Source organism: Phaenicophaeus curvirostris, chromosome 1 (genome assembly GCF_032191515.1).
Source record: "Phaenicophaeus curvirostris isolate KB17595 chromosome 1, BPBGC_Pcur_1.0, whole genome shotgun sequence".
Classification (NCBI taxonomy): domain Eukaryota; kingdom Metazoa; phylum Chordata; class Aves; order Cuculiformes; family Cuculidae; genus Phaenicophaeus; species Phaenicophaeus curvirostris.
The window spans coordinates 57970646-57996837 of record NC_091392.1 but is presented as its reverse complement, the minus strand read 5'-3'; the positions used below and the strand labels follow the sequence as shown (position 1 = coordinate 57996837).

Genomic DNA, 26192 nt, shown 5'->3' with positions numbered 1-26192 from the left:
ATTTTCTCAGGATACCAGGCTACATAATTCCGAAAGATGCTCAATGAAGCCTTTCAAATGAGAACACTGCTAGTAGCAATGATAATTAGATATCTACCTGTTAGATTTATCATTCTTCAACCATTGTGTTCAAGGCATGCAGCAAAGCAAAAAAGGTACATGGCAGAAGTATTTTGAGAAATACATACTATTTTGGGGCACACTAAATATGCACAAACTTATTTTTCACCCATATTCTCAGTCTTTTAATCAAGAAGGTGGTGGTATTGTAATAATGTCTCTTCTGTTGTTGATGCTCTAGGAGCTAATGACGTCTGTTTTATCAGTCATGAAGAAGAGCCAAATTATGGGATAATCTGTACTGTTTATTGTTTCAAATAAAGATCTGATAGGTGATGGAACTGTGCAATTAAGAAACAAACCAAAGGAATCGATTCTACTGATGCGGTGGGAAACTGTGTTAGCAATGGCTGGAAGATCAGGTTATGTGAGCTAAGAAATCTGGCATGACACTTTGATGTAAAAATATTGTTAAATACCTGAAAATTTGCACCTCTTGATATATCCTGTTCTGCATCGTGAAAGAATCACTGTGTATTGAGTTTTGACCTCCAGAATGGTTTCTGCTGAGGGTTGTGGAGGAGGGCCTGTAACTAAGTGGTCTAAGCAGTTTGGACAAAGTCCTAGCGATGCCTGCTAATACTCTGGGTTACCTGCATTCCTAGTGTATTTCCACAAGCATGGCTGAAGAGTAAGGGCAGAGCTGGCCTAGCTGGCAGCAGAGCAGGATACATCCATAGGATTTTCAGCAGCAATCACAGGATTTAATGGGAGTAGAGGATTAATTAATTCTGATCTGTACAGACACGCTGGCTTCTTCCACAGTCAGAATCTTAATTAGGCAATCACATTTTTTCCTTTTGTGGTGACCATTGCTCCAGCTGTGCTGTAACTCTTTCCTCTCTTTGGAAATCTTTCTCTGTTTTAAAACTAAAAATTTGCATACCTCATTAGGAAAGTTTCCTTCTGTTCTTTCCATCTTTCCTGTTTGCATCTACATATTTGCATATCTACTTCTGATGTCCTATAATCCCTCAACCTTCATTTTCAGACCCCTGTTATGGAATGAGATCATGACTTCTTTCTCAGCTCTTTTATTCCTCTAAATCCAGGGTTTCTAACCTTTCTTCCCCCTCCTCCAGCCCCTGCTGACTCAGTTAAATATACATGTGCTTTTTCCCCCCTTTGTTCCTTCTTTTCCCTTCACCCCTCTGTGGCTGCCTTTCTTCTGTCAGCTTTGATCTGTTTGCTGGCAACACTAACATTTTTAAACCCTTAGTAATTTGTTATTTTTGTACATTGATGCAAAACTGTATCTTGGAAAGGAAGCATGGGTTGTCTGATTCACCGCAGGAACAAACTCCTTGTTACCTGGGTGGAAAAGCTATTTATACAGTTAAAAATCTTTTCTGGGGAAGTGCTGAGGGAGTGGTCAAATCCACTCTGTGCCATCAATCTGATATTTATATCTCAGGCACGTTCCAGATTTGGCTGTACAGTTAGCCCAGTTTTGCTAAGGAAAGATAAAAATGGAGGGCCAATACTTTATACCTCTTCACGTTCCTGTGTTGTGGGTGCTGACCAAAGCGATGAGGAGTATGATCCTTAGTCAGGGGTGATGTGACACAAATCCCTTGAATTCGGTGAGACCCTTCTATTCATCAGCAGGTGCACTAAGAGGTCCCTCATGTTTTAAAACCGCTCACTCTCTCAGAGTATTACCAGAAGCTTAAGCCACTCATTAGGGTATCCTGTAACTTCTGTGTTGCTGCAGTTATGTTGCTTTTTCTTGTGCTTACATCTATCCAGACTTTTTCTTTTTGTCTGTTTATGTTGCTTTTATGAAGACGGCATGAACTATTATTAATTATAGCTACTGTTTTATGCTAGCCGCCACATTGACTTGTGGTAATAAAAACGGCCACCTTAATGACTGAGAGTTCCTGTGAAGCTGTAATTCCCTCAACCATCCCTCATTCTGAGATTGCCTCCTGGCCCACGCTTTAGTAATCTCTGGAGGATCAGCTATTTCCAACAGTAAGAGGAGTAAATAAGTTTTTTGCCAAGTACCTACAGAAACTCTTGGCATGAGTGCTTAATAAGGCAGCTGCACTATAGTCTTGACTCTAAACAGCCACTCTGGGTTGCAGAACCTGCTGCTAAAGTAGGTCTCTGTCCTTTTCTACTCTTTTCCTCTCAGATGCCTTCCAGCCCTACCTTCTAAGGAATAAAGAATAAAACCTTCATATTCCTCCATATCCCATTTCCTACAGTGACATTGAACCTTATTTGTAGCCTTTTCATACCAACAATTGACTGGACTTTGTTGTTTTATTCCAGGTCACCAGCCACTTCAGAAGATCAAGGTAAGATCCATTTTATAGATACTAATAGCGTATTAAAAATGACACTAAGGACTAGCTAGTAAGCTGTGGTTTAACACGGTTGTGGTGAAGAAAAATTACTTTCTAAAAATTAAACCTTCATGTTATTCAAATGTTGTTCATACCTAGACATGAAGTGCTTGATCATTTAGTTCATTTAGTTGGGGCTGGCAGAAGTTAAGGCTGTATTGAGTTATTTTTGAAATGAATCTTGCTCAAGCAAACTGAATGATAGCAAGTGTTTGAAATTCATTCATACAGTTTCATAGGGTTTCACCTATGAAAAATTATGTATGGGCTTCTGCGTGTTAAAATCTCATGACATGGGTACCAAGAGTTACAAGTTACAGCAATAAACTTGCTCTGAAGAAGACTGAAGGATGTAATCTTTGCCTATGGACTAAAGAGGGAGTTTGCAGTAACTAGCTGGCTATTAACTATGACCAACTTAGGTGCTTAGAGCTAGGTGATGTAAATATCCCTCTGTAGTACATTAAAGTATGGTTGCATTGGTACTGCAATCTATATATATACTGCAAGTGAGGCAGTAATTGCACTGATAGAATTGCACAAGGAATGGAAAAAAAGTAGGGGGAAGACTGTAGCTGAGAGGGGCAAGTTCATTACATAGCTCTGAATCCAGAATGTTATTTTAGACCACAAAGAAATAAACACCTATTTTGTTCTGGTGCTCAATTTGTATGCAGTTACACAATAGGCAAAACTTCATTTTTTTGTATTATACAAGAAAGGTCCAGATGGGGAATAGTAAGGACTATTGCAAATGCAGATTTAAGGACATCTGAGCCTTGAAGTGTGTCACTGAAGTATGTTCACCTGGAGTTTGGAGTTACTAGTTAGGTATCAACCTACATTATCCTGTGCTCCAGCCAAGATCTTTTTAGTTCATTATGCTGTCTGCCAAACATACCGTCACTAATAAATTCTCTTCCATCTCCTTGACATGTCATTTCTTAGTAAGGAAAGTTATAAAGAAAGCCATAAAAATGGACAAACATGTCAGACCAAAGATATATCTAGACCATCTAGTCCATTCCTGGTGTCTGATAGTAGTGGATCCCCTGAGAAGTAAGAGGATGAGAACAGAAGTATAGAGTTCGAGTTTCCTAGTATACCCTGTCACCTTCCTGTGATTTACAGCTCATTGGCTTTGTGAACCAGAGGTAGTTTTCTTGTTTAATAGTTCATCTGAATTTTACTATGACCACAGCTTCATAATATAAAGTACTGGAGACCTGTGAGAAGTCAAAAGCATATACCCTATTTCTCCAACCTTCAGAAGAAATTTGAAGACATTATGGTTTAATATACTGTTTCAAGATCTGGACTTGTTGGTGCATAACCTATTAGTGATAGAGTACTCTTGATTTTTCGTTTCCCTTGCTTTTATTCTATTGCTCCGTTTTGATCTATTAAAGGAGCAACAGGCAGTGTATTTCCTTGTATATCTTTGAACTTTAGTAATTCCTGCTTTCATAATGCTTTCCTCATTTCCACTATTTTTATACTGTTCTAGTTTTTTACAAAATCTTCCTGTTTGCCAACTACCATCTGTTGCCAGGGCCTAGCTTTTCAGGTTTGATAAACATCTCTGAAAAGCCTCTTCATTCCCTTTCTTCCCTTTTTTCCATAAGAAACCTCCCCTGAAATGTACAGTGAAAGGCCTGTGCTCCTTTGACCAATTAGTGGCATGAACGTGGTAGGTATCAGAAGTTTTATGTCATGTATCTAACTAGATTTGTCATCCATTTAAATATATAGGAGCTTCTCTCAAACAAAACAGGTTTCATGTGTCCCAGTGACTTTTCAGAAAGAGAAGTCCAATATTTGGATTTCCTCTTTCCCACTATTCCACATACCAGCTCATGGTAAATGAGCGCAGTACTAGAAGGAAAATGGGACCTGAGGGAGTGGCAGTAATGTGTCAGAGGAGATTTAGGTTGGGTATTTGGACAAGGTTCTTCCCCAGGAAGGTGGTGGAGCACTGGAACAGGCTTCCCAGGGAAAGCAGTAGTGGTACCAAGTCAACGAATATTCAAGAAGCATTTGGACAACACTCTCAGGCACATGGTGTGAACTTTGGGATTGTCTTATGCAGGGACAGGAGTTGGACTTGATGACCTTTGTGGGTCTCTTCCAACTCAACATGTTCTATGATTCTATGACAAGAGTGATGTAGCATAAGTTGTTTTGAGCCTGGGGGCTTCTCAGTCCACTTTATGCACGTGTGGAAGCATCTCAAATTAGTCTTGGATCTGAAATGTCTTATCTAAACAAAAAAGAGAGGGCCCAGGAGACAGCTGAAAACTTATCTCTGAATTGCCTTTCTTTCATAGTGTTTATGCAGACTTTGCCTGATGTATTTTTCTTGGAGCAGGTATCCAGGAGTCAGTTTTGAGACTAATTAATAATCAGTACTCAACTGTGCGCCTCTTCAAGATGTTAAACATTCATATGTAATTTTATAGGCAGTAATGCTTTGCAGTACACAATGGGGCAAGATCCTACCCTTACTGGCATCTTTCTGTGCCCTGTGTTTCAGCTGCTTTGTAGTGCTAATGTTCTGATGATATGATGTGTTGGCCATTACTGAGAAAAGGGCTTTCTCTGTTGTGTTGGATCTTTTGGTTTTACTTCCTATTTGGTTCCTGATCTTTGTTTTGTCTGCTTTAATCTTGAGTCCTCATTTTTCCTTCTGCTGTTTCTCTGCCTTGTCCGTCCCCCACATTGTCCTTGTTTTCCTTTTCAAATGCTTCTTTCCCTTTGACCATGAGGTTGCATTCTGTATAGATCCTTGCATTTAGCTCCTCGCTTTCATAGAACCTTAGAATAGTTTGGGTTTAATCTTTGTCTGGCCCATATTACTTAGCACTGCAGACTCCACCAGTGCATGATCACTGCAGCTCAGGCTGCCTCCTATCTTGATGATGCCAATTGACTCACTTGGATTGGTGACCATCAGGTCCAGCATCACATCCCTTCTGGTAGAACTGTCTTAAGAAGTTATATTCAATGCATTCCAGGAGCGTCCTGGATTGCCTACAACTCACTGTGCTACTTTTCCAGCTGATGCTGGGGTGGTTGAGGTCCTCCAGCATGATGAGAGCCCGTGACTGTGATGCCTCCTATGGCTGGAGTAAGAAGGCTTTGTCGATGACTTCTGAATGTTCTGCTTCTCCTCTAGTGTGAACTGCCTTCTTTAAGCATTAGTTGTAAATTGTAGCTGTAGCATCTCTAGTGTAGTAACAGAGTTGCTATCAGAATTAGCATCTAATGTGAGTGACACTTCCATTAATCCCTAAGAGGAGAAAGTGTTATGCTGTCTTGAGGAGAGGGTGAGTATAGAGCACCGTCTGTCTGGGACTAGGCATCTATTGAACAATTGTAACAGCACACAATGCTCCTTGTTATGGACAAGTGTTAAAGGCACCTTTATCAGTTACAAGACAGAGCCATTTTAATTGGCACAGAAGGAGAAATTGCACTGCTAGAGAATCTCAAACTTCGAAAGACAAAATCCAAACCTCTTAAAGATTTTAGAAGGTCTGTATCTTTGTTCTTGGTACAATTAGTTAAGAGATACATAACTAAAGAGTGAAATCCATCTTCACATTTTCTTTTTTTTAATTAAATAAAGGTCAAACCGCAGCAAAAGCAAACAAATCCCCTAATGCCCAAACACCCTTACTGACTGATAAAATGGAACAAGCTAAGTATGTACCAAAGCATAGCAGTTTAGATAGGGGATTAGGGTGATGGCATTGAAGAATGAAATGGAAGGGCTACCTGTTCTGTCGAGTGGGCTCTTGTGCAGTTATATACCCTGCAACCTTGGAGGACAGTGGTCTTTTGTGGACATGAAGGAGGGGGCAGGCAGCTCTCCTATTAGTGAATGGCACCACCTGCTCTATTTTCATTCTATAAAGATTGTGCTCTTATGCTTACGAGATCTGAGGCTGTTGGACCCTACTGTTTCAGATATAAGAAGTTATTGAAAGAAACCATATCCACTGTTTCTAGATCAGGTGTGGTACTGTGATAAGAATGCAGATTTTTAATTCATTGCCTGACCAGTATACAGTCAGTCCCTGTTTATTGTTGGATGAATGGTTGAAGTTTACCAAACCCTTCCTTCATCTAGCACCTTTCAATACTGCATTACATTGTACCCTGTATGTATGCTAGATTGTGTCCTGCCTGTTCTTATTCACAGCCAACATGCAGAAATCTGTCTACAAATTTTCTAGTGCTAATGCATTGAATAATCTTATATTCTACATTACCTTTGTTCAAGCTTCATCTGGGTTATCTTCACCATTCTTTGGTTACCTTCTGTAACTGAGCTGGCTGTTCTTCATGATCACCTGTGAAAGTGAGGGAAACGCTCATGAAAAGAGTATAATGAGTTCCGTTTTAGTCTTCTGAATAACAATACCAGAAAACTTTTGAGTGGTGTGTGGATGTTGGCAAGTTATTTATCTAGTGGCAACTTGGAGTTGATGCAGCTCAATACTTGTTTGCCTAACTTCAAACAAAGGAACCTTGCCTTTGATGGAACTACTCAAAGTTTTAAGTGGCTATACTAATACATCTCAAGCAGCAGTCAGCCCCAGTACTTAATCCTTCTGCATCTGAGTTGAATTCTGATCCGGAGACAGAAGGTTTGTAGTATTTATATTTCTGCTCTCTTGCTCTTCTGTTTCTTTATAAACCCAGGAAACTGGGCTTTTTGCCTTGTTTGTTTCTAGTAGACATGCTTTTTTGCTGCATCAACATAATTTCTAGCAAACTTTGCTGTGATTTAACTCAGTTGTTGTATGTTTTCTTTTTCTCCTGCAGTAGATTCCAAATTCATGAGGGAATAGGGGACAACTAAGAAATTAAGACAAGAAGCAAATGTATTCAAAAAAAGAATTTTTGGAGATAGCTGGTTATTACAGTGTCATGATATGATACAAAGGGTGAAGATGAAATGTATGTGGAAAGATGAATGGTGACACTCAAAGATCTTTTAGATTCTAGCAGATGGTGGTTCCATTATAATATTTAAAATCATCCAGTCTGGATATCCTATCCTGAGGAGGGATTTGCACAGAGCCAAGAGTGCATTAGACATTAAATGGGTTTAAATGGTGACCTTCAAATTAGCCTCTATTAGAAGAGTTTTCCACAGGGATTGCTTGTCTCAGGTTCAGACTGGAAGCTTGCGGTGAGGTGCAATTCTGTCTCTAGGTGCCCCTCTGGAAGGAGAGAGCTACTATATGAATGATAAGGACGGGAGTGGCTAAGTGTGTGTATGGAAGACAGTGGCAGCTCCATCCCTTACAGCAAAATACCTTGCTATGCAGTATCTGCTCCTGCATTGGCGGCAGAATGTCCTGTGCATTATAGTATTTGCTCCAGTGCTGTCTGCTCCATTAAAGAGGGGAGGTCTGAACCTGTGCGAAGAGGAAGATGGCTATAGGAGCCCCAGAACATAACATGAGAGCTGAGATCTCCAATCTCTTTCTGGGATCTCCAATACATGGGATTTCCTTGGAGGCGTGTGGGAACATGGACTTCACTCTTTCAACCTCCTTTCTTTCTAGAGGCACTGCCCACTAGTTTTGCTGGTCATTGTCTACAAACGGATGTTCTCAACAGTTTCTTTAAGCATCCTGCCATCCTGAATAAAAAGGATGATCAGGGTGCTACCGAGGAACTCAGACACCTCAGTGCAGGTAGAACTGAAAAAAAGGAAATAAAAATAGAAGGCACCTCTGTTTTGTACAGCAGATTCCTTCAAAGGAGAAAGTGATAGTTCCACACAGCTCCAGCTGAGAAGCTGTATTCTTCAGGGTGTTTTTGCAGCTGTTTACCTAGCAACAAATTGAGATGTCTTCCAATGCTTTCTCTGAACAAATGAAAGACAATATGGGGGGAGGGGGCGGGAGCGGGGGCTTCTGACTGCAGGTATTTATTTTGATTAATTAGCTACTTCAGGGAAGAAAGCCCTCCTGGATGGTGTCAGCTAGGCCAACTGTTGCTTGAGGATCTGCTCTGAGTTTGTCTCCACTCAGCAGAGGCTGGTACCAGTACAGACCCATGGTACCCATAGCAAGAGAAAGCATTCTGTCAAAGCACTTCCGTAGGGCTGAGAGAGGTCTTCTTTCCCAAAGTCTTTAAAAGGTACCTAAACCCCACCTCATCATATCTAAGCCAGCTGAGGCGTCAGTAGGCAGCTGGGTGGGACAGATCTGGCAGATGTGGGCATCTGAATGAGTAATAGAGGAAGACTGGGAAACGTGTCTTTCCAGTGGAAGAGCTACTTAGATACTGCCAGACAAAGGCACAGCAGCCAGCCTTGCAGTGGCAGGACCAGAAGGGAGCGTGTTACAAGTGCCAGTGATAGTAAGGATCCACCAAGTCAGGGAATAGGGAGGAACAGTGTGGCCCAGAATGTTCCTTTTTTTCCCCCACTATCTTTTTTATTAAAACAACCCCATAAAACTCATTGCTTAATTATTTTACCTAGAATTCTTTTCCTGCCAAAATAATGCCATTCTGTTGATAAAGTGGCTGCTTAGGAAGTAAAATTCTTCCTTGCTTTGTGTTCTCCCTTGATCAGAGACATTTTCCTCCACCACATTGCTCCTGAAAATGACATTATTGTTCCTGTTTTGGCTTAAAAATAAAAATTGTGGAAGGGAAAAGAAAGTAAAAAAAGCGATATCTGCCAGATGGTACTTAGTTTATTTGCAACTGTTCTTTGGGGTTTTGGACCATTTGCAAAGAAAGTCCTTTTGCTTTATGGTTATCCGTTCCCTTTTTAAATCTGAGTTAAACAGTCTTGCAGGAAAAGTTTGGCATTAGGGTCTGAATGCTTCCACTCCTAATTGTCAACTGCACCCTCAGCTCAGCACTAGTGCCACAGAAACAGTTCAGAGTGGACTCTAATTGGCACTAAAGTACATTTAAACTAGTCTGACAGTGCAAATGGGGCCTTAAAGGCAGCTTGACTGTAATTTACATCTGCTTGAAAGCCTCTTTATCTTTCCAGAGCTGTATGAAGGGACTTCTGTGTAAGTGAGAATTTAGCCTTTCTTTCCCTCTAGAAAGCTTGTGTGGTTATTTTTACATTTATTTTTCCCCTCTCTAAGCAGTGGTTTGATGCTGTGTGTTGTTTGAATCTAAAATTCTTAAAGGGAAACGGTTTATAATGAATATTTATAACCATGCGCGTAATGGATGATTTTTTGCATGTTAAAATTTTTGTGTTATTCCCAAGTTAGGCAAACAGATGCAGTCAAAATTGTGTCAGTTCCCTCCTTTGAATCAGCACAGGATGTGGTGCTTTTGTAACTAATGCACTATCTACAAATGTTTAGAAGTGTTTTCTACCTCTTTGTGCTACTCTAGAAATAGATATTACTGAGGTATAGCTTATTCAGATGTCCTGCATGCTTCAAAAGTGTCCCTCAAACCACAGGAGAATGTGTGCTTATGGACATATTTTCCTGTACAGATGGATTAGCTGGAGATGCTGTGTGAAGGCCTTCATAATATTCCCCTTGCTGAACAGTCATCAGCTGCTGTTCAACTGATGCGCTTTTAAGCTTTTGGCTGCAGCAGGTTGCTACGCTGTCAGTTTTCTTGGTCTCTTGGGAGCATTTTCAGCTTGCAGGCTCTTTATTTGGTTTTCTTTCATGGAAGTAGTGCCTCACAATGCTGCTGTCTTGAGCTATCCAGACTGGTGCCATTGCTCTTGGATTCCCTAAGAAGCCTAAGCCTTTCCTAAAGCTGACATCCTGTGGGGAAATTTTGTTTACCTCCTGTTTCTTTAGGACAGTGTGTCATTGCAGCAAACAGGTACATCTTGGAAAAAAAATAAAAATTAGTGAGTCTTTGCTTTAGCCAGCACAAGAGATAGGTAGGAAGACTCTAAGCTACATATATTTTTGCTGTCATATTTCCATTAGGGTTCAAATGCAGTCTTTAGGCAGATGCAGAACTCCTATAGCAAGCCCAGAAACCTTTCCTCATTTCCCATTCCCATGCCAGGCAGCTGCTTCAGATGTAGACAACCAGCATCTTGTTTCTTGTGGCTGGTCTTAGATTAAAAAGAGATGTTGCTGACGTATAGTGCTAGACTTTCTAAATGGCTAATAAGAGACTTTTTTTTTTTTCTTTTTAAGCTATAATTGCATTTGTAACTTGATGTTGATGTCTCTTCTTACAGGCCATCAAGTTCCCCATGAAAATATTCTCTATTTGGTTACAATGAAGCCTCTTTATTGAGCATTGAAATGTGAGACTGGTTCTCCTGGTCTGTTAGCCATCTTTTTGCTGAAGATGTTCAATTTTGATTGCTCAGCACCAAAGTTTAAAAATTGTTCTAAAATGTTCTTCTGTTTGGTGAAAGATTTGTTTTACTTTTACTATATGTCAGCTTTACTTCAGTGTGGAGGTGAAAATAAGCATAAAAAGAAAACAAGGTGGAGGTTAACACTTGACACAGATATACCTGAGAGCCTTACATCAAACAGCACTAAGAAGTTTTAGGATGAGGCAGATTCTCCATCAGAAAATCTCATGATAATGAACATATTTTGCCTGAACACAGCTTCTCCTGTGCACAGCTATAAGGAAAAAAACAGTCCTGATCGTTATGATAGGACCAAATGTTTGTGTCCTTATTTTGGCATCAGTTGTGCGCTGTTACAATTACTGACTTCACAAGCAGTAAGTGTCTCTTATAAAGGCTTGGTGCAACTTTTTTACCCCCAACCAGTTAACCTGCATTCAGGGACCTTTGCCCCAATCTATCAGGAAGAAAATTTAGTTGTAAAAGTCAGACGGCTGTTAGATGTAAAGTCCTTAAGTGAACACAGAAGTGCTCTTCTTCTGCAGAAGTTTAAGCAAATTTGCATAGTGGACATTTTGCTTTTGCTGTTTTTATTTTTGCTAGCATTTTGTTTCTCTTATGCCCACAGACAAATTTAACCACTTATTTCTGGAGGGTTTTGCCAGCATCCAGGAGACCCCCTGACCCACAAGGCTTAACTTTGGTTTACTTTTTGTCATGGTCTTTAGTAGTTGCTTTCAGTACTTGCAGATGCATTAAGTACACGAAGAAACATTTAATTGCCTAGCTTCAAAGAGAAATGTTTAAGCATCATCAGCTTTGGTGTGATTTGAGATTGTCCATAGATCAAAGACCTGTGAGCTCACAGTCATTCCAACAAAGCATTATTAATTTTGCAGTTTAATTTCTCAGTTATGTAAAGAATTTGTCATACATATCTTAAAGTTTTTTTCTTCCTGTGACCGTAAAAGCAGATTAAATACTGGGAAGAGGTAGAGTCTGTAAAAACTGAAATGCAGAGATTTGCAACCTTTGTATGGGAATGGCAGACCCTTCAACAATGTCAAAATTTTGCACTGCTCTATATCTTAGATGCTTGACTTTCATAGTCATCTCAGAAGGGAAGCAGTCCACAGACCAACTCCTCATGGTGCCCTCCACCTCCGCTGTTCATCTACAGGCCAGGGCTGAAGCTCATGGCTAGAGAAGAGAGAAAAGTTCTGTACATTTCTGGGAAAGTTATGATACTTTCAGTTTTTCATATTAGATTTGATCTTTATTAGATCATACAAAACTATTGCCAAAAAAATGTTGTTTATAGACAAAAAAAGTATATTTCTGAGTGATAAACTGTATGGACTTCACACTCACTTGAGAGTGCAGCTTTTTGAGTGATTGAAATTGAAGTCTTTATTGATTTCTATAAAACTAGTGGGAAATTTAGAACAAGGGCTTGTTTTCTAATAATTTCTGTAATGCTGATTGATAACAGTTCAGAAGACTCCAGCTGTGTAAATGCACTCTTCTAGTCAGGGTCAGCTTTTAACTTCTCAATATTTAAAGCATTAATTACATTCAGTTTCTGACGCAGTGAATTTTACAAAGTCTAAAACAGCAATAAAGAGCTGAGAATGTTCTGAAAGCTAATGATAGGCCAAGTTAAGATAATAACTCTCAAGAAATTTGATGATGTCACCTTCTGCTGCAGTTTCTTCTGCATTGTCAGCTCAGCAAGGTTTCAGTGACACAATATTTCATGAGGTGATTCTCAAGAGTTCCCCTGACAAAATCTAGCAGGAGATGGTGGTGAACCCTGAGGCTCAAATTCTGGGGTCCCACACCAAAGCTCTAATGTCTAATATTTTTTATTAGCTGCTTTTAACTGGTAAGAAGTATCTGGCACTGAAGTGTGGATAGCATATTAATTCAAAGTGCTGAATTACAGTGCAGTAGCTGTGTCTTATACAGGGCTGGACAGTTGCAGGCACTTCTTGATAAATGAGGTTTCTGATCCTGATCGCTTTACATCAACATCTATCTTATCGTGCCTTTTGAAAGAGATAAAGATTTTATGGTCCTTAATTCTGTTGGAGTTACGGTCGTTGAATTATCCTGTAATTTCCCACATGCTTGAATGTTGTCATTTACTGATCAGAACTATTGCTAGCCTGGTATTTTTTAACCCAAGGCAAGCTGTATTATTGCAAATATTACTTTGTTTTCATACTGCATTTCACTCATAGATCTCATATTGTCTGCATTTTAATCATGGATTTGACAATTCCTTTGTATGGTACTTATACTTTAAAACATAGTTTTAAATAATTATCCTCCCTCCAGTGACAATTCTTAGACCCTCACTAAAGAATTGCCTGGAGATGGTGAAAGCTCCAAGACAGCCATAAATTTTTATCAGCATTTACTAAGGCTTAGTTTGTATAGCACTAGCGAGTGAAAATATGGCATGGAAGGGGTCAGATCAGGTGTGCAATCTGACTGGTAAAATCTGGAAGATAGGTTTATGAATAACTTTTACTCATGACACATTACTCTTGTACTACTGACAGTGGCAGACTACGCAACTGTACTGTTCTTTGAGATTCTTTCCAGTGAAAGCCAACTCCTCTCACTGACTCACTAATGATTATTTAACTGACTTATTACTTATCTTCCATGTCAACCTACTTAAAACAAAGTACCTTGTGATCCTGAAATGTTACTTACAAGGTAACTTATCATCTTATAAGAATTTTCTTCTCCATGTTCTTCTTGAACGTGTTTTAGCAGCAAAATTCAGACATTATGGTAGCCTGGTGACAAGCCCTGCTTATGTCCTTGGTGTTAAGCTGATCAGCAGCTTTGGGATCAGGAGGGAATTTTCCTTCAGGGCATTCAGGAAAATGTAGCTGTTGGCTAAGGTTTTCCTTATTCATGATGCTTCTGAGAATTTTCATTCCTTTTGAAGTGATTGGTGGTGGTAACGTCTTCTGTCCCTCTCCTGCTGTTTTGTTTTGATGTGTTGCAGTCATAAGTTTGTCTTTGGTAGCCCTTATATTTGGTAGTCCCCAAAATTTCTGAGCCTATTAGCATTGCCTGGTCCCAGGAATATCATACCCTGGAAACCCTTAAAAGGAGGGCCTGAATTTTGTCCTTGTTTGATTTTCTTTCTTGCAGGAGATCAGACATATCTCTTGGTGTCATGACATTCTTAAGGATCCTCTCTCTGTGTCAGTTTGGCTCTTAATTTAGGTATTGCAAGGTGGAGGTAATTTTCCCTAGAACTTCTGTAGTCCATGGAGGGAGGACTTGGTAATTACTGGGTACAAATACCTCACTTCTTTGTTGTCTGTTTCCCAGCATTTTATGACTGATTTTGCAACACTGTTTTAATGCTGCTGACTTCACATGCAGAACAAGAGAGCAATTGTGATTTAGTAGGTTAATTTTATGGCTGGGAAACAAAAATGTTTATTGTAACTCAGTGACATTAACATATATTTTTAGAATGTGAAACAAAAATAGCTGCTTCCAATAGAAACAGTGGTAACTAACATAGAAATAATGAACGACACATGTGACAGGAAAGGTATTGTTTTCAATATGTGTGGATGTACTAGTAGGTGTTTTTCCTGCGTCTCAAGCTGCACTACCTTCCAGCATTACCAGAATTTAATTATCAGCCTTTTAACATGGATTTTTCTGCTAGTGCATAGTCACTGCTGGAGCATGTGCAAAGAAGGGCAACAAAGATGCTGGAGGGTCTGAAGCACAAATAGTATGAAGTGCAGCTGAGGGAACTGGGATTGTTTAGCCTGGAGAAAAGGACGCTGAGGAGTGACCTTATCACTCTGTACACCTACCTGAAATGAAGCTGTAGAGGTGGATGTTGGTTTCTTCGCCCAAGTAACAAGCAATGGGATGAGAGGAAATAGCCTGAAGTTGTGTCAGGTATGATTTAAACTAGATACAACCAAATGGGTTGCGCAGGGAAATAAAGTTGAGTCCCCATCCCTGGAGGTACTTAAAGATGCATGAATGTGGTGCTTAGGGACATGGTTTAGTAATGAGCTTGGCAGTGTTAGGTTTACAGTTGGATTTGATTATCATAAGGGTCTTTTCCAACCTAAATAATGATGTGACTTTATGATTATACATGTGTAGCTGTTCAGTATTTAGTTTGTAAGTCAGGGATGGGGGTAGGGGTGATTTGGGATAGGATTTTGTTTGTTTACGTTGGTTTGTGTTTTCTTGTTTTCTTGGGTTTTGGGGTTTTTTTTTATGAGGTTTCTTTTGTAAATTGGCCCAGAGGGGGATTAGAACCTCATCTCAGGATTCACCCAGTGGAAAGTAAGAGATGCTTGTCTCTAGCACCTGTTATGTACACTTCTTTACTGCATTTCTTGCTGTCTGCATCCTAGCAGGCAATTGTTTCTGTCAAGATCCATCACCCTGAGCAGTGACCTATACATCTGCTGGCAATTTCAGCAGAGAGGTCAGTGATGGAGCAGGGAAGAAGCAGGGGCTGTCTGCATGGGTATGTTGGTAGAAAAGGTTGAGCTTCATTGAGAAGGCAGCCTGGAAAGTCTACCACCATGGCAGACTAGAGTGCTTCCTCATTATATGGACAGAGCACTTCATCTCCGGTCTTGTCAAGCTGTCACCTTCCATAAGCAATAAATGATGAATTTTGCTTGCTAAATAAATGATAAAGGTAATAAAACATTTTTATTAGTCATGGCAAATCCTTGTCTTAGGAGAAATTGAGAAAATAATAATACAATATAAATATTTATTAAATTGAGTAATTTTTTGAATCATCTTTAAGAGCTGAAGATATTTTATGATATGATAGAACAGTTGCATAATTCATGTTATATTATTACTTCAGTGGCATGGTGTTGCTCAGAAGAAATAAAACCATTCTCACTTTAATGTTTTTAATTTTAAACTAGCCTGGCTTTGTGTGTTAACAACATTTTTGTCCAATTTCTCAGCCTGCTCTCTCCTGTCAATACCATCTGCTTGCTTGTTTTACCACCTCTTTAACAACCAGGTGATTTTTTGTCATCTTCACCCTCCTCCTCAATATGCCCAGCAGTCCAATTTGGGTTTATGGGGTTAGTGAAGTAAGCAATATTCGTGTTTATGTAAATGTCTTCTCTATTCTAAAGAACCTTTCACTTTTTCTAGTTCAATAGCTTCTAAGTCTTCCAGCATCCTAGCTTACAGCACTGAATTATTTTACTGTAGCTTAATCTGCTTGTTCTGCCAGCTGGTTTTGTTGATCCGTAATATATTCAATTATACAATAGGTTCTACTCTAGCAAAGCACTTAATTTTAAGTGTGCAGGTAGACTTGGTGAAAAGAATGTGATTAGCTCAAAGCTAAGCACCTGCCTAAATGCTTTGCTGGATTGGAGGCTTAGGAAAGAGAGGAAAAGATTGGTCTAATTATGTTGAATGTGTTTTAGAGCTGCTTTATCCTAATAGCCTTATCACCAGACCAACCCCTGGTTACAGATACTTGATGTAGAAGATTTCTCACAGCTTGCCAGGGTTTTCTTTTCACTTCATAGTTTTCTGTATCTCTCTCTCTCATGGCTTTTCTGAAGTACAATCTTAAGCACAGTAAGCATAAGAAAATATATATCTGCCTCTTAGGAAGTAACTTCAGGGAAGACATGTCTTAAGATAGTGGATGTAGAAGGCAATGAAAAGCTGGTGTCACCAGTTCATTTGATTTTCATGTGTGTGAGGAAAGCAAGTTAGTTATACAAGTTAGTTATACAAGTCCAGACTGCAGTAGCCCACAGGATAAAGATGGCAGTGAGACCAGATCTGTGAAAAAGGAGGAAAAAGATAACATGAATTATACAAAGGTTAAATTCTGCCCTGCTATTTATTTGGGCTAAGCTAGTATTAGACCTATTGGTTAAAAAAAGGGCACGAACCACTGAAAATTAAATCTGAAGAAAAGTATTTATGTATTTTTCCAGTTCTAGTTTTACTTGCTGGTGTTTGTCTTTTTCCATTCCTCAGTTCTGTGTGTCCTTGCTCCCACAGATGCCAGGGGGGATTTGCAGGACTTAATTTAACTCTTGGTCGCTCTAAGACTGCCCTAAAGTTACAAGAATTGCTGCTACTGCTTTCCCAAGTCAGAGCATGGCTGGACGGGGTTTTTGCTTTTCCTGCTGCTGCATGGCCAGGGCACAAGCCATTGCCAAGACCAGAAAGCCACACAAAACCTCAAGTGTTTTCAAAGAAAGGGACATTTGTTGTCTTTGCATGCCTCTTCTGCAGCGTTTAGCTTGGATGTGTTGTCAGTTCTGAAGCTGTTACAAGCTCCTTGTGGAATTAACACTGTGCCGTTTCACATGTGTTATTTTCCAGAGGCAAAGTTATACTATGTTTTCCTTCCCCCCTTGTTTCTCCCTACGCGAGCTTTTGCCATCTTTATCAAGGATCACACTTGAGCAAGTGCTTAACTTGATTGCATTGCCTATACTCGAAGATAGAAATGGGTTTAGGCACTCTTGAAAAAATATGAACCGAGGCAGATGTTTAATGCTTTCTAAGAAGCAAACCAAGTAAGTGCTTTCTCAGAAAAATTATTCATAAATGTTTCTTACTATATGTATATCGTGACAGGGAGGAGGAGGGGAAAAGGAAGAAATAGCAGCATATCAGTAGATTTGTAATGACTTCCCATGGTTTTTGTTACTTACCAGGACAGGATTTTTTTTTAGCTGAATGTAACCTATACCTAGGGCAATACAGAGTCCCAGGCTTTTGTCTTCCTTCTTTTTAACTCTTGCAGGGCAGACAGTAGTAGGTAGTGAGCAGCTCCCAGCTCTGTGCACACATCTGTCTTGCCTTGCTCTGAGCCTTTGTTTGCTTCACCTGTGTCTGTTTCTCTTTCTTTCTGTGTCTGTTTAAATTACAAAGGATAAAAAGTTGATGTCTGGCTCCTGTGTTTGACCCTGCCTGCCAAACACAGTGGATTTTCTGCCCTCTAGCATGTCAAAACTTTTTTTGCAAATACAAGTAATAAGTATTAAGAATTTTTTATTCTGCCACTTAATCATCTGCAACTTGAGACTCTAAGCGTCTTTGAGACTGACTGACCACTCACTCCATCATCTGTATGAATAAAGTCTGAGAGATATGAAGATGCTTTCAAGTTCTCTGTTTTTGACATTGAAGTGTCTCAAGATAAATATTCAGATAGAAGCATGCAGTTTCAGGGCAGAAATAGAAATGCTGGCTTGATGTCCCTACAGCGTTAGTGCAACATAGGTGGTCTTCCATTTGCCTGCCAGTGCAAGATTCACATTGGTTTTAGAATGCAAGTGGACTGAGGCATTGGTCTTAACTTGCACTTACTGAGTGATATGTCCTCAGCTGTTAGGCTATATGCATAATGCTTTCCACCTAACATTAGTTTCCTCTTTGTCATTTGCAGCACTTTTACAGGCAGTTATAGCTGGTGATCTTCTGAAGGTAAGTACAGAGCCCTGAGTGGCCACTTTTTGCAGGCATGATATACTTTAAATTTTATCACACCTCTGCTCTAAACGTAAATAGACTGCTGTAGGGACTGCTGGCAAGTGCCATTTTACAGCCTTTCCAGGAAACCCTGGGTATTAGAGGAACACATCAGCCAGGTGAGATGTGAAATTTGAGTGAATTGGATCTGGTGTTAGACAGCACCTTTCAGCCCAGGATTCATAGTGCACTGCACAGAGATCTGTCTCATTTAATAACAGGAAAATTACTATACTAGCAAATGTAATGCTGAACAGCCTAGTAGTTCTGACACAGCCTTATACAGTAAAGGATCTTTTATGGCAGTGAGGTTGGTGACCAAGTCCCTAAAATTGCTAGATGCTTCTTAACCTCTGGGAAACAACCAGACCAGGTAAACAAACCTCAGCTTGTTGTTTTATTGTCTTATGGATGTATCAAATCATGTAATGTCTTGGTATTGTTAGTTATTGGGAGGAAAAGGTACCCATGCAAAAACGTTTTGTTCTCGAAGTCTGAAGTTCCGTGACTGATGGTTATTCAGGCGGTGTCTTTCAGTTGCCAAGTCAAGATTTGAAAACATGCCCTCAGATTTGGATGACTGTGATTAATGATTGCAATTTTATCTGTGAAAAGCCAGCTTGGAACCATTTGTAAAAATGACAGTACTGTTAGGCCAACTCCTTGCCTGCAGGTGCCCCTTCCATATCTCTGCCCCTGTGCTTGTGGCTGCAGCATCTAGGGAGCAGTCATTCAACCAGCAGTCATAAAGATATTGTCCCCATTCTGCTTCTTGAAAACTTTTTGCCTGAGTTTGCTTTGACAGCGAAACTTCTCACCCTTCTTCAGATGTACTGCATCATAAATGATGCCCCACTGTTGCAAGCCTCTCCATTTCTTTTTTGCAATGACCTGTAATGCAGATCTCCTCCCAGAGTTTGCAACATTTCTGAGGTTTGGCTGGTTGCTGTTTCTGCCCCTTACTTGACTTGATGCTTCTGCCTCGATCAGCCCTGAGCAGGGGGGCGGAGAGTGAAAAGGGAGACCTGGGGCAGCTGAGTGATACCTCCCTGTGGAATTCTGAATTGTAGTTTTCTGGTTTAGTCAGAAAGTGTTTGTCTCCTATGCTGAAGAAAAGCTGGAATTTTCAGTAGAGAAGCCAGACTATTCTATCATATATATATATTAAAATATCCCAACAACTTCAACAGAAGTGGTTTGCAAGCATTGCTAGCAAGCAATAATTCATTGCCAGTAAAGTAGCAATGTCTTATTGTTTAGGACAATAAACTGCTCTTTTTAGCCCATATAATTGTCAATACTTCTAGTTAGAGATATTTTTCATTGGGCCTAAAAGCTAGCTTTAAAGTAATATTTTATTTAATTTTATTGCATTCTTATACTGACCTCCTATGAAAAATAGTAAATAATTTGCCTGCGTATTTGTTTTTCTGCTCCTTCCATCTTATCCTTCTGTATGTGTGTGTTGTTTGTTTTTTGTTTTTTTGGGTTTTTTTTCAGTTCATAGAATGCTGTAAAAAGGGAGCCAATTTGTTAATCCAAGGACCTGATCACTGCTCCTTGTTGCACCATGCTGCCAAGACTGGGCATGGTGAGATTGTGAAATACATCCTGGAGCATGGTGAGTCACAGTGGGCAAAGCCACACAAAGCTGTAGCTCAGCCAAGTGTCAGTCAGGTAAAACCACACTGTGTGGCTAGAAGTGCCCTCACTCATCTGTGGTTACCCACAGCAAAATAGCCACCTGCAGCATGTGTGAGAAGGAGGCTAGGAATGTGGTAGCAATGACAGTGATGGATCTAGATAAAATAAGGATGACTTTTGGGGAGGATGGGTGTTTATCACATCAGTAGAGGGGCTGTGAAGAACCAGTGTGATGCTCTAGTTAAAATCTCTGGTGCAAAATCCTCTGACCCAATTTGTTTTTCAATTAGAGCATATGTTGTAGAAAGCACCAAATCTCCATTCAAATTTTTACAGCAATGGAGAGCACATCCAACCATTGGTATTTTTTCAGAATTAAGTGACACGCTGGTTATGAATCTGTGCATTTATTTCTATGCATTTATTTGTCAATCTTCTCTTCCAGCCTTCCAATATTATGTCCTGTTAGGTTCAAGACCACACAATAACAAAAATTTATCATCTCTATTTTCTATTTATATTTATAGGTTGTGTTCATGCCATTTCCCTTTTTTCCTTTTGACTCTTTTTATCTTTGTCAGTAACAAGATTGCAGGCATGCTTACACAGGCCATGCAGCAATTTGTGTATGTACATATGTTTGAGGCAGTCACATTTAGGAGTTTCTGCCTGTTGAGTTACTATAATCTTGTTCACTGTTTTCTGGAGAGTGGTACAGTAATGTTGTCACTGCTTTGCACAAAGAGCTGAAGTCCCAGTGATCAGCCTATCATATCGTAGGAAATGTTTTCTAGTCCTTTAAACATTCTTGTAACTCTTCTCTGACCCCTTTTCAAAATATCAATAGCTATTTTGACGTATGGATGTCAAAATCAGCCATATTATTTCAGCAGCAGTGTTAGCACTAAACACGGATTCTGCCTCTGGCAGTTGGAATAAGAGTTAACTTATGCTGGAAAGTTACAGCAGAAATGCGCAAAGAAATGAAAAAAACCACAACTCATAGGAAAGGAAGAGACAATCTGTCTGTCAACATTTGTGTTATTTGGTGTGGGACTGAATTTGAGCTTGACTCCTAAGTTTTGGTATTTACATATAGGTGTCATGTAAGGTATGGGTCTAAGTTCCTGTACTGTTAACAAGGATTCATGACTCAATTTGCTTCTGTACGACAGATGTGCTAGAAGAGATCTCTCCTCTTTCAGTGGTAGATGGAAGTGAGGAGATCATCTTTAATACCAGCAGACTTGTAGCATGACTAGCTCAAGGGAAACGCTAGTCAAAGTGGTTGTTGCAGCCCAGCAAGCGATCCAGCTGACAGTTATCTGTACACTTCATTCTTTTAGCTAAACATAACTGTCTAATGTTATTTGCCCTTGAATATCCAGGACATCCTCATGGATCTACAAGATAACATACAAGGCCTCTAGGAGACCTATCTGAGACTGGCAGCTGAAGATCAAGCAAGCATCTGTGTCATTCCAAACGCATCTCAGTACCTTCTCATAGGCATATCAACTGGCACGAAATATCTGTGTGAAGGCAGCTGAACCATGCCCCAGTTACCTGACTGAGGGAGTCTGAACTGCTACTTTACTCTTTTAAGTGTAGATACCTACACGTGGGTAGCTAAGTGTGGTTGGTCTTACATCCAAATATTGGCTGGTTTTCTCCTCAGTCCTAACAAGTCTTACCAGTGCAAACTCTACCTCTTATTTAACTTCTCTGAGTTCTCTCATTAGTCACATTGTATATACGTGCCTCTGAATTCTGTAGACAGACATAATTTCACTTAATTTTCTTACTGCCTTTGGTCTCTTCTCATAGCACGCATGACCTATACCAATTCACTGTCATGGCTGCCTCTCCAGGGTTTTTCTTAGGCACACATACGTTAACTTGCTTCCAATCTGACTGAGTTACTATTCCTCTGGTGAAGATTTAAAATGAGAACATTTAAGCTTGTGAGGATGGTGAGGATGTAAGCAGGGAATCCATGGGAATTTTTTAAGTGAATAGAGAAATGTGAGGAATTATGGACTGTTAGACAAAGACAAATGAGAAGGCTGAGGAAATTTTGTCTCAGTTCCTCTCTCTCCCTGTTTATCCCCAAGGATGGCATGAAGCTTTTACAGCTTTCCAGACGTAGGACCTCTGGGCTTCTCCAAATGCATTGTTTGTTTAACATTCTCTGGGGATCAGAGAGTGCATAGGACAATGCTCTAATAGGGGCCTCCTCTCTTCTCCCACAAAGCAATTAATGAAACTAATTTCTGCCCTGGGCACTTCTCAGTCACAAACAAGCTCTCTTGCTGAATCATCATCATCGTAATGTCCTTGTTTTTCTGTTGTGTTCTCTGGCATCTGGCATCTTCTCAACATTAATTAGTGTATATGACCCAATATAACACTACTAATATCTGAGACTTTCACTGTATCTAGCTTCTCATTTCTTCTGCTACGATAAAAATGGTTCTTAATCCTCTTTCTAGCAGCTGCCTCTGCCTAGCCATACTTCCTCTGTAGTTTGTCTGCTTCCCATATGTATCTGGAGACAGCTAATATTAACAAGACTTCCACTGTAAAATACTGTCCAGCACACAGCACAGAAAACCTATTATTAATCACACAGGGAAAAATCTTCTGAATATCTTTAAAAAAACAACAACAAAATGAGACAAAACCACCATATCAGGAATTTTAGCTGCTTAATGTGAAACTAGTGGAGTGAATGGAATGTGATACAGGAGTGGGGAACTTCCCCCTGTTCTTTCTGGAGATGGCTTTATGCTTTTTGCAAACATGCAGGGGGCATTAATGCAAGAGGTTGTTCTGTGATCTTGATCAAAATTATTTCAGATGTTAAGGGGAAGATAATAACCCTTCTTAAAATAGAAAAAAAAGCAGAGATGAGTCACACAGGGAGACTGCTGTGCAGTATTGCCAGATACTTAGCAGTGGACTAGCACAAGCCTGGAATAGCAGATGAAGCAGCAGTGTAGTAGGTGTCAGGATGACAGCTGCTTACTGCTGCAGGAACAGTTGCATTGGCTGCTGTTACTGCAGAACAGTTTCTCTCTGTCCCCTGTGTAGGAAGGGCAGATACACAGACCTATCTGTTGTTCAAGACTGCCTTCCTAAGTCAGGGATCTTTTGCTTGTAGTAGGAGGGTCACCTTTTAAATCTCTAGCCATGCTAAGGAACACTTAGCCTAAAACTGAGGGCTAAACTCAGTAGATATAGGAACCACATCCATTTAGTGCTGCAGTCAGCAACTGCCTTGCACTCTAATGCATACACATTAGTGGAAAGTTAACTGTTTACTTGCTTAATAGAAACAGAATTAGGGAGGGCTTGAGAAGTTCTGTCAGAAAAAGGACTTTCTAAATCATCAACTGATTTGGAATCAAACCTGGCTTGGAGTCTACCTGGAAGTTCTGAACTCTTTATAATTTATAATCATTATACAAGACATTCCAAGATTTGTGTTCTGCTTGTCTTCTCTTCTCTAGAGGCTCAAAAACCAAACAAGAATTCTGTAGTTCATAGAGGGTATTTTATTATTAAACAGAAGAGAGGAAAGAAGTTTGCAGTTGCCTTAGGAGTTTCTGGTGGGAATTTCTGGTGGAACAGTCAGGCAGTCCAGCATCTCATCCTGAACATTTCTGTGACCTCAAGCCTCGATGTTCTTGTTCCATTAGACAGCATCCTCCTTCTTAGCAGAGGATGCTTTTGTTACTTTTAGCCCTGCAAACCCAACAATGAATAGTCATCAGGAAGTTTAGATTTGCAGTCTGGCCAGTTTCAGGAGTTCCAAAGAAGACTTTTGGAACGCAAGTTTTGCCATTACAGAGACATATGTCAGGGACAAAGTTTGAATACTCATCAGAAAGCAACATTGAAAGAGTGTGGGTTTGCCTGACATTTGCTAGCGTATCCAGATTCACAGAAAATTTTGGGGTAGTGGGCAATTGTGAGGGGCCTAAGCAGAAAACAGCTTAGTTTGCCTAGAAAGCACAGGGTATAAAATAGTCTGTTTTACTGTGTAGGTTTACCAGATTTTAGATCAACTTGGCTGAGAGACAATTATGGTGGAAGGCATGCTCCCACAGCCCAACTACCCTCTGTGTTACAGTGGAAATTCTGAGCTAAAAGACACTAACAGTAAAACCCAAACACTGTTAATCTTCGCATTGAGTAAAAATGAGGAATGTGGAGTTGACGGGAGGTTTGAAATAGTTCTGACTTTGCAGATTAGTATTATTTAAAAATATTTCCCCTTTGAAAGTAAGGAACAAAATCCAGCTTTGTCCCCCAGATAACAACCTCAACCAAATTATTAAAAAAAGGTTTGGTTGGAAAAACTCCCAGGAATGCTGATAATGTCCAACATTACTGCTTAAAGCAAATACTCTTCTTCCCCAGTTCTATGGAGGGCCAGTAGGACAAGGGTCTGGCAGGGGTTAATAGCTGTGGGTCTCCTATGGGTAGCTGTAACCACATCCATCAAAGAGGGCAGGGTGTGCTGCTGGCCAGAGGCCTTTTGGACTGCATGGTGCTGTATATTTTGGAAATGCCTCTGAAATACGGTCATTTAGCCTCTCTTTTATGTTGCAGTGAGCTCAGCTAAAGGCCAGCTGCCTTTGAGTGTCTCCTTCCCTTCCCATCTCCCGTCCCTGGCTCAGGCTGCTTTGCCTCCTGAGAAACTAGAGAGGGGCTTTAGTGGAGTGAAAGAGGGCAGAAGGAGAGAAGGAAAAAAGTTAATAATTCTACACAGACAATCTATTGGAGATGTTAAGGAAAGAAAGTGATCTCAGCTGGGCTTCCCCTCAGTGTGTCATGCTTTTCAGCTCCTTTCATGCGAATGTTTCCCCCTCCCTGTCCCCATCCTGCCATTCTTTAGGCCCTGAGTCTCTCTCTTTTTCTCTCTTTTTTTTTCCCTCTCTCCACCTCTCCACACATTTCTATCTTTTGTTTTTATTTCCCCCCTGCTGTTTTCCTTGATAGAAATCTCACTCATGCATTTCCCTTCCGGATTTCTATTGCGTTATTTTGTCCTCTCTCTCTCTGTGCCTTGGATCCCTTTTCTTTCTCTGCCTCTTGTCCCAGAGTAAAACAGCCGCCTCCCTGCTGGGTCAGGATGACAGTGCTGTTAGCTTTCCCAGTGCCAGCCCTTCCCACATCTGTGCAGCTTTTGTCCCGGGGCAGAGGGGGATTTGGAATGGTCGGTTGGCAGCGCCAGGGAGACTGATGTAAAAATGAAGTCCAAAAAAGAGTGGGAAGGGAATTAAGAGGAGGGCGTGAGATGGTTTAAGAGAAGCACAAGTGAAAATAAAATAAGGAAGTAAAGGGCACAGCTCAGGCTGTGTGCAAGTTGGGACATTCCAACTTCAGAGACAGGCCAGAAAGAATGAAACAAATGAGTCCCGCTACCATGTTGTGCTGCTAATCGATTAACCCCAATATCTGGCCCTTAACGGGGTGGAGTCTGGGCAGTCCCATGAAATGTTTTATTTGGGACAGTATTCAGGAGAGCACCCTTCTCATACAGGTGAGATGTACCTGGCACCTCCTCAGATCTGTACCCACAGGCTGCCCGCTTAGTCCTCAGATCTTGGCTCCTCTGTCCTAGCTTTGCTGTTTCTTCCTGCTCCAGACCAGTTGTCCTTCGCCATTGTCTTCCCATCTCTCCAGACCCACTATGCTCCAGCCTCTCCTCCCTGTCACATCATATTCTTCTAACTGCTCTCTATCCTACCTTCTAATGTTTTAATGCATTGGGAAAGTACCTGTATGACCAATGCAGCCAGCCCAGTCACTCTGTTCCACTTTGGCATCACAGTCCTTTCTTGTCCCATCTATGAACAGAAATAATAGTTTACTTGGCCATATCTTTTCTAACACACTGCAGGCCATTCCTGGTTATCTAGCACTGGGATGTGGCATTGCACCAAACCAACAGAGAATTGCCTCTATTTTTAAGAGAACATGATATTCTCCTGGGACATGTAAAGGAGTCTATTTCTTCATCTGTGGTTTTTTTTTCTTTATAATTTCTTGGACATTTCTTTCAATAGGGGGCTCTGCTTAGCCCCTTGTATTGTCCTTCAGGCTTATGGGAGCTCAGGGGTCATAAGCGATTCTTCTTTTTGATAGGGAGGAGCGAACACATAACAGCCAAATATGGGGACTAC

General features: G+C 40.4%; 1 protein-coding gene across 1 annotated transcript in view; it reads left to right on the top strand.

The window, feature by feature from the left end:
* The window catches only part of DGKI (diacylglycerol kinase iota), a 211797-nt gene that overhangs the window by 179442 nt on the left and 6163 nt on the right, over nucleotides 1–26192 (top strand). Inside the window, exons 29-31 of the mRNA XM_069859033.1 lie at nucleotides 2401–2426; nucleotides 18272–18309; nucleotides 19855–19975. Of these exons, the coding sequence (XP_069715134.1) occupies nucleotides 2401–2426; nucleotides 18272–18309; nucleotides 19855–19975 (185 nt within the window). The remainder of the gene's footprint in view (nucleotides 1–2400; nucleotides 2427–18271; nucleotides 18310–19854; nucleotides 19976–26192) is intronic.